The sequence below is a fragment of the Myxine glutinosa genome, chromosome 10, assembly GCF_964187855.1.
Source record: "Myxine glutinosa chromosome 10, kmMyxGlut1.1, whole genome shotgun sequence".
NCBI classification, from domain to species: domain Eukaryota; kingdom Metazoa; phylum Chordata; class Myxini; order Myxiniformes; family Myxinidae; genus Myxine; species Myxine glutinosa.
Window position 1 is genome coordinate 78,055,433 of NC_136270.1, and position 13,784 is coordinate 78,069,216.

Genomic DNA, 13,784 nt, shown 5'->3' on the forward strand with positions numbered 1-13,784 from the left:
GCCGATATGCAAATCCTCTTCAAATTTCAAGTCAATGAGATGAAAATTGACGATTTTATAAATTTGGCCGATGTTGACCTTTTCACATTTAGACCTCAAAAATTATTGGAGGTTGAATTGAGTGACATCATTTGTAAATCCTGTTCAAATTTCAAGTTGATCGGATGAAAATTGAGGATTTTAGTAATGTGACAGTGTTGTTTACCTTTCGCCTATGTTGACCTTTTGATCTCAAAATCGATAGGTTTCTTCCTTATGACCAACTCTACCATTTGGTGAAGTTTCGTAAAGATGGGTTTAAAATTGTGACCTGTATGCGATCGACATAGAGACAGACAAACAGACAGGATTGAAAACTTAACCTCGATCCACCTTTGGTGGCGGAGGTAATAACGGGTATAGTCTGCCAGGATAAGGTACAAAGGTAGCATATTTACGTTTGTGATGTCTAATCTGGGTTCGATTCTCGACCCGATACTATCAGGTGTCAGATTGGTGTTTAGCAGACAGGTGACCATCACAAATTGTGTTGACCCTCGGATGGACGTTATAAGGCGTGTGTTCTGTCTATGATATTATAACGTTATGCTTGGTGGACGTTAAATATCCCATGGTGTCTTTTCCGAAGAGTAGCTGAGTTATCACTGTCTCCTTCAATAAATTACAAATTCCTGCCCAAGTTAGCTCCAGTTGAACGTCAGTCCTGTCAAGCCAGCTCGTGAAAGGCTTGGACTAAAAACATTCCTCTACCGACCTCACAAGGTGAGAATAAGTGGGGTAGGTTAAAAGAAGAAGAAGAGTTGAAGTGACTTAAACTTTCTGCTGCCTACATACCTCATCGGCTGATGATGAATGGATTTAAATGAATGAAGAATTTAAATGGATCTCGTCCATACATTCCCAGTCTCAAACTCCAGCTAACACCTCTAAACCTTTTTCCTTCGGACAACTCACATTGTCATACCGGTACTCTAATGGACATCTTTCCTTTTGCCCAGCTGTCCCCCTTTGTTTGTTTTTCAACCTCAGTACTCCCCCATAAGTTGGTATTAAACCACAAGGAGTCTGAGCTTGAGGTTGTCTGTGTGTGGTTTATTGGCATGAATGAATCTATACATTAATTCATTCCCCCACCCTGAAAAATAGCGCTTCTAATGAGCCTTTCTTGTTCTGTTGCAGATTTTGTGAAGTGATGTCGTGGTCGGGTGATTCCGAGAAGAAAAGGTGGATATGCCGCATCATGGCTATCGCGTTCCGAGTCGCCGGGGATCAGACGCCGGGAACCATATCCCGATCCTGGGTTGCCAAGTACCTGAGCAGGTCTGAGGACTTCGTCAAATGCATTTGTAACCGTGATCCCTTCGATTGCGAGATGGACAGCCGGCCCGAACAGACAGCACAATGTTTGTCTCAGGAAAGCAGGGATATCATCATTGAGTCGCTTGCCAAGGAGAAGAAAAGCATTCGAGGGCTCCAAAAGGAGATTGAACGGGTTCGAGGGAAGAAGAAGAGCTTATCAAGTATCCACAGGTTCCTTCAGTCCATTGGCGCAAAGGCTTTTCACCAAATTCCAGCACCGAACCTGACGGAGAAGAACGTCGAAGATCGAATGTGGTTTTGTGAGATTTTGAGCGAGTGGACCTCTGATGATTTCTTTTCCTGGCCCCTTCTGATGAATTTTTCATTTATGAGGCTCGACGTCCCAACTTCCAGAACGACAGAATTTGGGCTCTTCACAATGATGACATTCCACAAGAACTCAAGTTCGAGAGAAATCGAAGACAGCACGGTGCGTTGGCGTCTTCTTGATGTTCACAGCGAAAAGGCTGATGTGGGTCATCAAAGAGCAAGGACAATCATGGGACGGCAAATACCTCCGAGACGTTGTGCTGACCCGCCATGTTGTTCCGTTCTTACGGAACCCAGAAAATGTCCTCAGCATCAAGGAGACCACGTTTCTGCACGACCGAGCCCCGTGCATGAGCGCACGGGCGACCCAGAATCTTCTGAAGGCGAACAAGGTCAAGGTTTGAAACTTGTACGTATATTGTCCCGACAAAGATTTTCGGTGCAAATCTTTCATACCTGTATTGAAAATCGTGTTAATTCGTGTCGTCTTGAGGCCTTGTACAGTGTACACTGTACAACCTTGAGGCTTTGTTTTTCTCTCAGCACCTGTCGTTTGTGATCCAATAACTTTCGTTCTCTGTTTTCCCAGTCTTTCCACCCCAAAGCCTACTTCCTTATGTAAATCTCAACTCAAAAAAACAACAAAAAAAGACATTACCTTCTCTGTGCTCATTCGTTTATTCATTCTTATTCGTTCGTTCGTTCTTCGACCACGTGTTTCTCCCCCATTTCCCCAGATAGATTGTCAAATTTCAACTCGTTATTTTATCGTCCATGCGATATTGTTTGATTATAGTTAGTTTTGGTTTGAATTTCCTGTATCTCGTAATTAATTAATCGTGTTCTGCTCCTCGTGTGTGGCCTTGTAGTTGTACCCCCGTCGGTGTTTTGTTAACTTAAGCGTGTTTTGCTTGGCTCTTGGTTTTTTCCCTTCTGCCCCGAACATAATACTCTGTCTAACGTTCTAAATCCCCACCCCCCCCACCCCCCAAAAAAAACAAAAAAACAAAAACATTTATTTTCTTTTCTCCACGTGTACTGTTGTCTCATTCTGTATTTTCTGTCCAGGTGTGCTGTTCGCCCCGCCCCCATTATCTCCTTGCCATCCACCGTTTGCCCTGTTCACGTGACTCATGGTGGTCCCTCTCGGCTCTCCCCCCCGTTGGTATTTTTGTGCATATAAGATTGTTCACGTTTCTGTTTAAATATTATTTAAATATGTTTAACCTTTCCCCTTCTGTGTTTTATTCAGTGGTATATTACAACACGCTGTTTTTCTTCCTATTTAAAAGGCTTTTCTCAATTTCCTCTCCAACTCATTCCACTTCAAAAAAAAAGAAATTCAATATCTTATACGTCTCCCTCACTACATGGTCTAAATTCACATTCATTCCATCCCTCCTCCATCGTTCTGAATCGGATTGCTAACTTGAAAATCACAACAAACCCAATTTGTTATCAATGTTCGTCTTTCATTAATCATCCACTTTCTAAACTCCCCTCTTGCCCCTCCCATCCAAATCCCCCCCCTTGCACCTACACTCCTAAACTCCCCCCTTGCCCCTCCACTCTTAAACTCCCCCCTTGCCCCTCCACTCCTGAACTCCCCCCTTGCCCTTGCCCTCCTAAACTCCCCCCTTGCCCCTCCCCTCCAAATCCCCCCCCTTGCCCCTACACTCCTGATCTCCCCCCTTGCCCTTCCCCTCCTAAACTCCCCCTTCCCCCCTCCCCTCCATATCCCCCCCCTTGCCCCTACACTCCTAAACTCCCCCCTTGCCCCTCCACTTCTAAACTTCCCCCTTGCCCCTTCCCTCCAAAACTCCCCCCTTGCCCCTCCCCTCCTAAACTCCCCCCTCACTCCTCCTCTTCAAAACTCCCCCCCAATCCCTCCCATTCAATTCTCCCCCCATACCATTCCTCTCCAATTCTCCCTCCTCCCCCCTCCTCCTCCAAGCTGCCTCCTCCCCACTTCGTCTCCCTTCTATCTCATACCTCCACCCCCCCAAACCTTCTACTTTCCTCTGCCCCCCCTCAAACAACCCCTCACTGTGCCTCATCCCTTCACCATCAAACCTTTCATCCTCCTCTTCCTTCCCTTTCTTGGAACTCTTCTGCAACATCTGACACACTATCAACTGCTCTCCCTACCTCCCCCTCTCATCCTTCATCTTACCCTACTCCTCCCCTCCCCTGTCCTGTACCCGATGCTCCCCCTCTCTCTTCATTGACGGTATGGACCTCAAACATCCGGGGCCTTCGCTCAAACCTGACTGATCTCTCCATACAGGTTGCTTCTGACAATCCAGACTTGATCTGCTTAACAGAGACTTTCCTCCTTCAAGATGTCTCTGATTCCTTAATATCTCTTCCTGGTTACTCCCTCCTCCGGTATGATAGACCTGAGCCTCGGCCTGGTGGTGGGGTGGCTATCTTTGTCAAAAACTCTCTTCCTCACTCTCCTTGCACTGCCCTCTTTCCTCCTCACCCGCAGGAGTACCTCTGGTTATGGCTTCCTCTCCGCTCCCACCTTTTGTTCATATGTGTTCTGTACCGTCCCCCAAACAGTGATGACTCCATCTACATTTCACTGTCTGACAACATGGACCAACTTCTATCCACTCATCCCAACTCTCTCTTCCTCATATGTGGTGACTTCAACTGTCATCATGCCACCTGGTTGGGTGTGGGTTCCTCTCTCACCAGTCATGGCACCTCAGCAAAGGACTTCTCTGACTCACTGGGATTGACACAATCTGTCAATTTCCCGACCCGGATCTCAGCCAATGGAGTATCTTCTCTTCTAGACTTGGGTATGACAAACTTCCCTGCTAATGTCTGCTGCTCTTCTTCTGCTCCAATCGGTTCTTCTGGTCATGTGCTTGTCAAAGTGGACATCTCTCTGGCCATTCTCAGAGAGCCTCCTCAGCGTCGACGAGTCTGGCATTTCGCTCAGGCCGACTGGGACGGTCTTCAAGCAGCCATCAATCGTCTGGATTGGTCTCCCATCTCCACTGCCTCTGACATCAATTCTTCCTGGGAATTCTTCCAAAGCAAACTGATCTCTCTCATGCACAGATTTATCCCATCTCGCCTTCAGTTGTCTTACCCTTCCTCCCGTCCATGGTACACTGAATCTTGTGGTGAGGCAGTTGCCCTGAAACAACTTGCCTTTGCCTCTTGGAAGGCTAATCCAACTGAAGGCAATCTCAGTTCCTTCCACCAAGCTCGGAACAAGTGTGTGTCTACCCGCAGGAGTGCCAGGAAGCACTATCTCTCCTCACTCAAGAATGAACTCTCAAACCTGTCTCCTTCCTCCAAATCCTGGTGGCGTCTGGTCAAATCCGTTTCTGGTGTTTGTTCCCCCTCCATCCCCTCCCTTACCTCAAATGGCCACACAGTTGACATCGCACGTGACAAAGCCGAATGCCTCAACTCTGTGTTCGCCTCAAAATCCTTAGTCCCAAACCCATCTCTCTCTGTTCCCACCTTTCCCAGTCGAACCCAATTGCTCCTGGACTCTGTGTCCTTCTCTCCTGACAAGGTGGAGGAGTTTTTGTCAAACCTCGACTCTGATTCTGCAACTGGACCAGACGGCATCAGCCCACGGGTCCTAAAATCCTGCTCTGCCGCTCTATCTCACCCTCTCTCTGTTCTTTTCACCCTATCTTTTGCTCAAGGTCATCTGCCAGCATCCTGGAAATCAGCTAACATTACCGCTTTACACAAAAAAGGTGCAAAAACAGATCCTTGCAACTACAGACCAACCAGCCTGCTCCCAATTATCAGCAAAGTAATGGAATCCATCATTGCTTCGGATATGAAATCTTTCCTCTTCTCCAATGGCTTGATCTCTGATCATCAATTTGGTTTCAGACCAGGTCACTCTACTCTGGACATGCTGCTTCTGCTGTCTCAACAATGGATGGAGGTCCTCAATGCCAAACAGGAAATCCGAGCTGTCTCCCTTGACATATCACGGGCCTTTGATACGGTCTGGCACCCAGCTCTGCTCACCAAACTCTCCTCCTATGGTATCCATGGAAATCTCCATGCATGGCTTGCGGACTTCCTCTCTGGTCGTAGTCAACGTGTGGCGCTGAATGGATTTCTCTCATCTCCCCTTCCTGTTCAGGCTGGAGTTCCCCAAGGAAGTGTGCTGGGCCCTGTGCTTTTTCTGGTCTTTATCAATGATCTCTCCGACTCTCTGGAAAATCCTCTCTATCTCTTTGCTGATGACTCCACTCTCTGCCGCTCCATTCCTCTTCCCTCAGATCGGCAGTCTGCAGCCTCCTCACTCTCTGAAGACCTGGACAAAATCACAGACTGGTCAAACAAGTGGAACATGTCTTTCAATCCTGACAAATCTCACTCTCTTACTATGTCTCTCCGAAAAGATCGACTGGTCAACCCTCCCATCTACTTTCTCAACAATCCTCTCCAAGAAGTTATGTCGCTCAAGCTTTTGGGTCTCACTATCTGCCATGATCTTTCTTGGGAAAACCACATTTCCAAGCTGGCCTCCAAAGCCAGTCGCCGACTGGGCATCCTCCGTCGTGCGAAATCCTTCCTCGGCACACCTGAGCTCCTCACCACATACAAGGCTTTCATCCGCAGCTCAATGGAATACTGTTCTCCCCTATGGGCTGGTGCTCCTGCCTCACACCTGGCTCGGCTTCACGCTGTTGAATCCAAAGCTTTCAAAATCATTGGAATCTCCCGCGATGAAGCTATCTCTGAGGGCCTTTCACTCACTCACCGCAGGCAGGTAGGTGGTCTTTCTGTCTTCTACCGACTCCTCTCCGGCCTTGCTCCCCCAGCTCTCTCTGTGCTCTGTCCCCCAAATATTCCTACAGGTCGCACAAGATCTGCCAGCAACCCTCTGATGGTTAAACTGCCGAAATCTCGGCTCTCTGCTCACCTTCACTCTTTCATTCCTCTTTTCTCCCGCCTCTGGAACAAACTCCCACACTCCCTGCAATCCCTCTCCTCCCTCCAGGTCTTTAAAACAGCTGTTCACCACCATCTCTTATCTTCCCCCATCCAAAACCTTGATCTTTTCTACCCCCACTAATTCACCCCAGATCCACCTTGTTTGAAATTCCAACTTCTTTCCTGGAAATCCTGGCAGTGTCCATATGTTTCTACCTCTCCCACCCCCCCCCCCCCCCTTTCACATGCCTCCCCCCCAAAGCCCTCTCCCTCCCACAGATCTCTCGATGTCTCCATGTCTCTCGGTCCCTGCTCTCAAATGTTGTGTTTGTGTCCTTCCCCCTCTCTCCCCATCTTGTCTACCGCTCCCGATGTTATTACCTTCGCAAAAGCGGAAGGTTATGTTTTGATCGCTGTGTATTTATTTGTATGTCTGTGTGTGTGTGTGTATGTTATTCGCATAACTCAAAAAGTATTCAACCGAATTGCATGAAATTTGGTGGGATGATTGGTTATTATACGGGACACATTTGATTAGATTTTGGGAGCAATCGGGTCAAAGGTCAAGGTCAAGGTCACGAAAAGGTCAAAATCGTATTTTTACCAAGTACAGAACAGTAGCTGCGGCGAAGGTATGCGCTCTACCGAGTGCCCGTTCTAGTTACCTTCGCAAAAGCGGAAGGTTATGTTTTGATCGCTGTGTATTTATTTGTATGTCTGTGTGTGTGTGTGTATGTTATTCGCATAACTCAAAAAGTATTCAACCGAATTGCATGAAATTTGGTGGGATGATTGGTTATTATACGGGACACATTTGATTAGATTTTGGGAGCAATCGGGTCAAAGGTCAAGGTCAAGGTCACGAAAAGGTCAAAATCGTATTTTTACCAAGTACAGAACAGTAGCTGCGGCGAAGGTATGCGCTCTACCGAGTGCCCGTTCTAGTTTGTTTTATGTGTCTGTTTGTCTTTCTGTGTGATTAATGTTCGCTCTTTCACGAGCCTCGATCTTGTATACAAAAAATAATAATAACTAGAACGGGCACTCGGTAGAGCGCATACCTTCGCCGCAGCTACTGTTCTGTACTTGGCATGGGAGTGTAGGGAACAGAACAGTGAACAGTTTGGTGCTGATTTCATGCAAATCGGATAAGAATTGACCGAGTTATGACAAACAAGATCGGGCATTGAATTCTGAACATTTTGGCATTAGTTGCATGCCAATTGGATAAAAATTGACCGCGCTATGGTAAAAATACGATTTTGACCTTTTCGTGACCTTGACCTTGACCTTTGACCCGATTGCTCCCAAAATCTAATCAAATGTGTCCCGTATAATAACCAATCATCCCACCAAATTTCATGCAATTCGGTTGAATACTTTTTGAGTTATGCGAATAACATACACACACACACACACACACACAGACATACAAATAAATACACAGCGATCAAAACATAACCTTCCGCTTTTGCGAAGGTAATAATAATAATAATAAATAAATAAATAAAAATAAAAAAAAAGGTCGATTTTTTCAGAAACGATGAGTGCCTGGGAGCATCGCCTGACCTCAACGCCTGTGAACATTTTGGGGCGATACTCAAGGACAGAGTTGAACAACGCCTCCAGAACACCAGGGAAGGGCTTCTCACTGCTTTGACTCACGTCCTCGAAGAAATGGAGTTAGATCATGACTTGTTTGTGTCTCTCTTGGAATCCTACCCCGCGCGTTTGGAGGCAGTTCGGTCGGCGGGCGGTGGGCACACCAAATATTGAAGCAAAGCTTTGAAACTGTGCACATGAGATGTCGAATAATAAAGCTTTTTCCCCCTATTCGTGGTTTCTCCCTACCTCTCCTACGTTGGGCTGGGCAGGGGGTGGGGGGGCTAAGGTGTTGGGACACCCTGTATGAGCCACAACCTCAACAATATATTTTGCATTTTCTTGTGTCAGCAAAACTCTTCCTTTATTTTCATGAAATCTTCCACAAGAACCTGTACTCCGCGATTATCTGTCACAATCAGAAGCCTTCTTCTTCCACATGCAGCAGGTAGCTGAGGGTGGCATCATTTGCTGGGGGCAAGGATGTGCTGCTGATGCAGTGCCACCTTTGGAATTAGAGCAGGAATTTGGAATTGGCCCAGGGTGCTGGTGATAGCTAGCTCACCTACTCTTGGTGAAGGCCACTACAATATAGAGGTGGAGTTGCTTTGACGTCCACAACCCAATGTCAGAAGATTGTACGTCCAGTTTAACATCCTTCCGAAGGACAAGACCAATTGAAGAATGGCCCTGCATGCAAATCTCCAGGATGTCTGTTTTAGCCAGGTCGAGATTCAAACCCAGGCTACACAGTTCAGAGGCAATTGTGTGGATACCTGTGGGCTATTGTGGTAGCACAATGAAAAGCCTGCCATTGTTATTGGAGGAAATGTGAAGTCTTTCACCAAATTGTCTCCAACTGACATTGAATGTTTCTTGGAGCGTGCTCCCTCGCAGCAGCAATACTAAGAGAGTTTGTGACGAACATGATCAAACCACATGTTATCGACCATTCTTTCGAGATTTGAGTACCGTCCGCCAGGTCATCTTAATTTTCAACAGTTGTGTTTTTTTTCCAGTGTTTTCTCTTGTATAATTTGAATATCAAAACAGAGGATATAATGTGCCACAGCTGCAACACCTTTTTTGGGTGGGAGTACAATAATTTTCTCGTCCACTCTCTCAAGTGCAACAATTTGGATTATTTCATATGTAAGCAGCTCACAAGATGGAATTAAGGGCTCACGTGATGTGAAACCCTTCCTATATTTGGTACTTTCTCCATATTGGATTACATGCATGCACGTTTTCTCAAAAAAAAACCTCTAGATTCACTGACTTTTTAGATACTGAGTCTAGCCTCATGGAGGCTAGAACACAGAATGGGCCAGGATTTAACAAAACGAAAAAAACAGCAGAAAGAGGAGGGAGGGAGTGGGCAAACACACCAACAGCAGGGTAGAGGGACAAAAGAGAGGGAGAGTTGGAGGAATAAAAAAACATGGAGAAGAAAGAGAGCAAGGGGAGGAGGACACAGTGGGCTGAACTAGCTGGATGGACACAGCTACAAACTCTCAATGAGAGAAGTGGAAGGGAAAATGGAGAAGAAGCAGAAATTGAACAGAAATAAATAAACAAGAAGACGTCATGCGGGGCATGATACTTGCAAACCCCCCCCCCCCCCCTCCCCAAGAAAAAAAATTCCATTGATACAGCAAATTGTCCATTTCATCAAGATTAAAATTGACAATCTTGATCAAAGCTTGGATCAATAGGAAGAAAATTGACGATTTTTCAGATGAAAAATGATAATTTTGGAAGGTTGACCTTGAGTTTACCTTTGCCCTTTTGACCTCCAAATATCGTTTGTTTCCTTATTTAGTGACTCAATGTGCAAATGCTGTTCAATTTTCAAGTCAATTCTATGAAAATTGAGGATTTTAGAAATGTGGCCTATGTTGACCTTTTGGCCTATGTTGACCTCAAATATACTTGGTGGTTGAATTCAGTGACCAGATATGCAAGTCCTCTTCAAATTTCAAGTCAATTGGATGAAAATTGAGGATTTTAGAAATTTGGCCTATGTTGACCTTTTGGCCCATGATGACCTCAAAAATACTTGGTGGTTGAATTCAGTGACCAGATATACAAGTCCTCTTCAAATTTCAAGTCAATTCTATGAAAATTGAGGATTTTAGAAATATGGCCTATGTTGACCTTTTGGCCCATGGTGACCTCAAAAATACTTGGTGGTTGAATTCAGTAACCAGATATGCAAGTCCTCTTCAAATTTCAAGTCAATTAGATGAAAATTTAAGATTTTAGAAATGTGGCATATGTTGACCTTTTGGCCTATGTTGACCTCAAATATACTTGGTGGTTGAATTCAGTGACCAGATATGCAAGTCCTCTTCAAATTTCAAGTCAATTGGATGAAAATTGAGGATTTTAGAAATTTGGCCTATGTTGACCTTTTGGCCTATGTTGACCTTTTGACCTATGGTGACCTCATAAATACTTGGTGGTTGAATTCAGTGACCAATTATGCAAGTCCTCTTCAAATTTCAAGTCAATTGGATGAAAATTGAGGATTTTAGAAATTTGGCCAATGTTGACCTTTTGGCCTATGTTGACCTCAAAGCTACTTGGTGGTTGAATTCAGTGATCAGATATGCAAGTCCTCTTCAAATTTCAAGTCAATCGGATGAAAATTGAGGATTTTAGAAATGTAGCAAAGTTGGTGACCTTTGGCCTATGTTAACCTTTTGACCTATTGACCCCAAAACCAATAGGCTTCTGGCTTTTGACCAACTCTACGATTTGGTGAAGTTTCGTGAAGATCGGTTGAAAATTGTGACCGGTAGGCCGGTGACAAACAAACAGACAGACAGACAGACAGGCAGACAGAACCACAAACACAACCGACCAATATACTTGAAAAATCTTCGATTTTGCAAGTAATAAAGAAACGCAAAAGAATGAGGAGGAAACTTGTCATCTAAAGTCACTTTAGAGTAAAACTCGAGAGTAATTATGATGTTCTTGGCTCGGATTGGCATTGCTCCATATTTGAAGAGGTGGATTTTATTTCCATAGTCTTTTTTTCTGGGTGAAGGTGAGAAGGCAATTGGTATGGTAGATAATATGTAGAATCTGATACTGACTTTCAGGTCTCAAGATTCTGATCTTGTATATACACACGAGGGCCATGCCAAAAGTCATGAGCACGTTTATTGTACAGTAAAAACATGTAAGAAAACTGATATTGTCAATAGCAACCGGACATACCACATTACTTAATCTGCAAAATGTCCAGAACCATCTGCCAGCACTGTACGAGCTTAAAAAATCCAGCTGCGGTAGAAGTTCGTTCCAATACTTCACAACCAGCTATGCACGGCTATCTGGACTACTCATCGTTTTCATAGTGCTAGCCTCATGTGATTTTTCAAGGACCCGAACAGATGGTAACCCGAGGGGGCCAAGTCCAGATTGTACGGTGGGGGTAAGGGAGCACTTCCCAGCCATTGCTTGAGATTTCCTCCAATGCCAGACGCGTAGTGCGAGGTCTAGCATTGTCATGGTGAAAGATGGCAGCTTTTCCAATCGAACGCTTTTCCTGAAGTGCACGTTTCAGTTTCTTGAGCGTCTGAACGTAGCGAGCTGCATTGATGGTTTCCCCTTTGGGCAGGAAAACAACCAGTATGCATCCCTCGGCATCCCAGAAGACGATTCCCATAACTTTGCTGGTGGATGATATTCTGTTGGCCTTCTTCTCTTTTTTGGACATGTGAAGTGATGCCGTTCCATACTTTGCTGCTTGGTTTCTGGGTCAAAATGGTGGAACCAGCTTTCATCACCAGTCATGATATGGAACAGGAAGACATTGCCCTCAGCATCATGTTGTTGAAGCAACTGTGATGGTGATGACACATCCATGCATGTGTTTTTGTGTTCCTCCGTAAGCAAACGGGGAACCCAACAGGAACAAGCTTTCCGATATCCCAAGGTCGCTATCATCTCCTGTATGGCATGGTGCCAAGCTGCGCTTCAATCTCCCTCGGTCCTCACTGATGAGCACATAAACTTTCTGCTAGTTGTGTTCAGTTGTGGCGCTTCGTGGCCGACCACACCTTTATTTCCATCTTTGTAGTGTTTCACCCACCTTTTGACACTACTAGCGCCCATGCAGGCATCACCGTACACCTGACTCAATCGGCCGTATATATCTGCAGGTGAGTTGTTCTCCTTCACGAGGAATTCAATCACTGTACATTGGCAAAACGATATGTCGTTTACAGCCATTTTGTCACAATGGATTGTGGAAACACCGGTGGTGAGCATGCACCAAGCCTGTGTTTATATTGGAGTAGATGGATGGATAGATGTTGCTAATAACTCATGTTCTACTATATTCGGCAGAAATGTGTGGAATCCATTGATGCTCATGACTTTTGGTATGGCCCTCGTACATTGCGAACCATGGTGTCTGTTCGTGCATTTGTCTGTCTCCTGTTTATAGCGGCAACTTCCTGCGCTATGCTTGAAATATTGCCGATTGGTTAATTTGCCTTTGCATTTTACTTTTCCTGATGCAATATAGTCAGTCACTTTATTGTCCCTTCCAGTAATCTTTGAAATCAACCTGAACAATCAGGATTAAATTAGATTTAATGTAGATCTTCATGCAGTAACATACAATTTAAAATAGCTATATGTTGCCCTCTTTTTACACAAACTCAACCTCCGCCACCTGATGTTGCACCACCATTTCAGGGTGGGCGGTATAGGTAGCTCAGAGCTTTGGTTCTTAGTTTAACTTAGTTTCTTAGTTCTTAGGTTCTTAGTTTCTTAGTTCAAGGTCATCTGCCATCTGCTTGGAAATCAGCCAACATCACTGCTTTGCACAAAAAAGGTGCAAAAACAGATCCTAGCAACTACAGACCAATCAGCCTTCTCCCAATTATCACCAAAGTCATGGAATCCATCATTGCTTCGGATATGAAATCTTTCCTCTTCTCCAATGGCTTGATCTCTGATCATCAATTTGGTTTCAGACCTGGTCACTCTACTCTGGACATGCTGCTTCTGCTTTCTCAACAATGGATGGAGGTCCTCAATGCCAAACAGGAAAGTAGAGCTGTCTCCCTTGACATTTCACGTGCCTTCGATACGGTCTGGCACCCCGCTCTGCTCACCAAACTCTCCTCCTTTGGTATCCATGGAAATCTCCACGCATGGCTGGCGGACTTCCTCTCTAGTCATAGTCAACGTGTGGCCCTGAATGGGTTTCTCTCATCTCCTCTTCCTGTTCAGGCTGGAGTTCCCCAAGGCAGTGTTCTGGGCCCTGTGCTTTTTCTGGTCTTCATCAATGATCTCTCTGACTCTTGAAAATCCTCTCTATCTCTTTGCTGACGACTCTACTCTCTGTCGCTCCATTCCTCATCCCTCAGATCGGCAGTCTGCAGCCTCCTCTCTCTGCAGACCTGGACAAAATCACAGACTGGGCAAACAAGTGGAACATGTCTTTCAATCCTGACAAATCTCACACTCTTACGATGTCTCTCCGAAAAGACCGACTGGACAACCCTCCCATCCACTTTCTGAATAATCTTCTCCAAGAAGTTCTGTCACTCAAGCTTTTGGGTCTCACTTTCTGCCATGATATTTCCTGGGAAAACCAC

At 45.2% G+C, this 13,784-nt stretch overlaps 1 protein-coding gene and 1 long non-coding RNA gene across 2 annotated transcripts in view; one reads left to right on the forward strand and one right to left on the reverse strand.

Moving 5' to 3' along the window:
• Positions 1-721: 721 nt before the first annotated feature.
• LOC144894152 (uncharacterized) lies at positions 722-8,391 on the forward strand. The gene is made up of 2 exons (XR_013624864.1): positions 722-2,021; positions 8,083-8,391. It is a non-coding gene; the product is annotated as an uncharacterized LOC144894152 (long non-coding RNA).
• Positions 8,392-11,548: 3,157 nt separating this feature from the next.
• The window catches only part of LOC137433442 (leucine-rich repeat and immunoglobulin-like domain-containing nogo receptor-interacting protein 1), an 84,181-nt gene continuing 81,945 nt past the window's right edge, over positions 11,549-13,784 (reverse strand). Inside the window, exon 6 of the mRNA XM_078785204.1 lies at positions 11,549-11,927. Within this exon, the coding sequence (XP_078641330.1) occupies positions 11,549-11,927 (379 nt within the window). The remainder of the gene's footprint in view (positions 11,928-13,784) is intronic.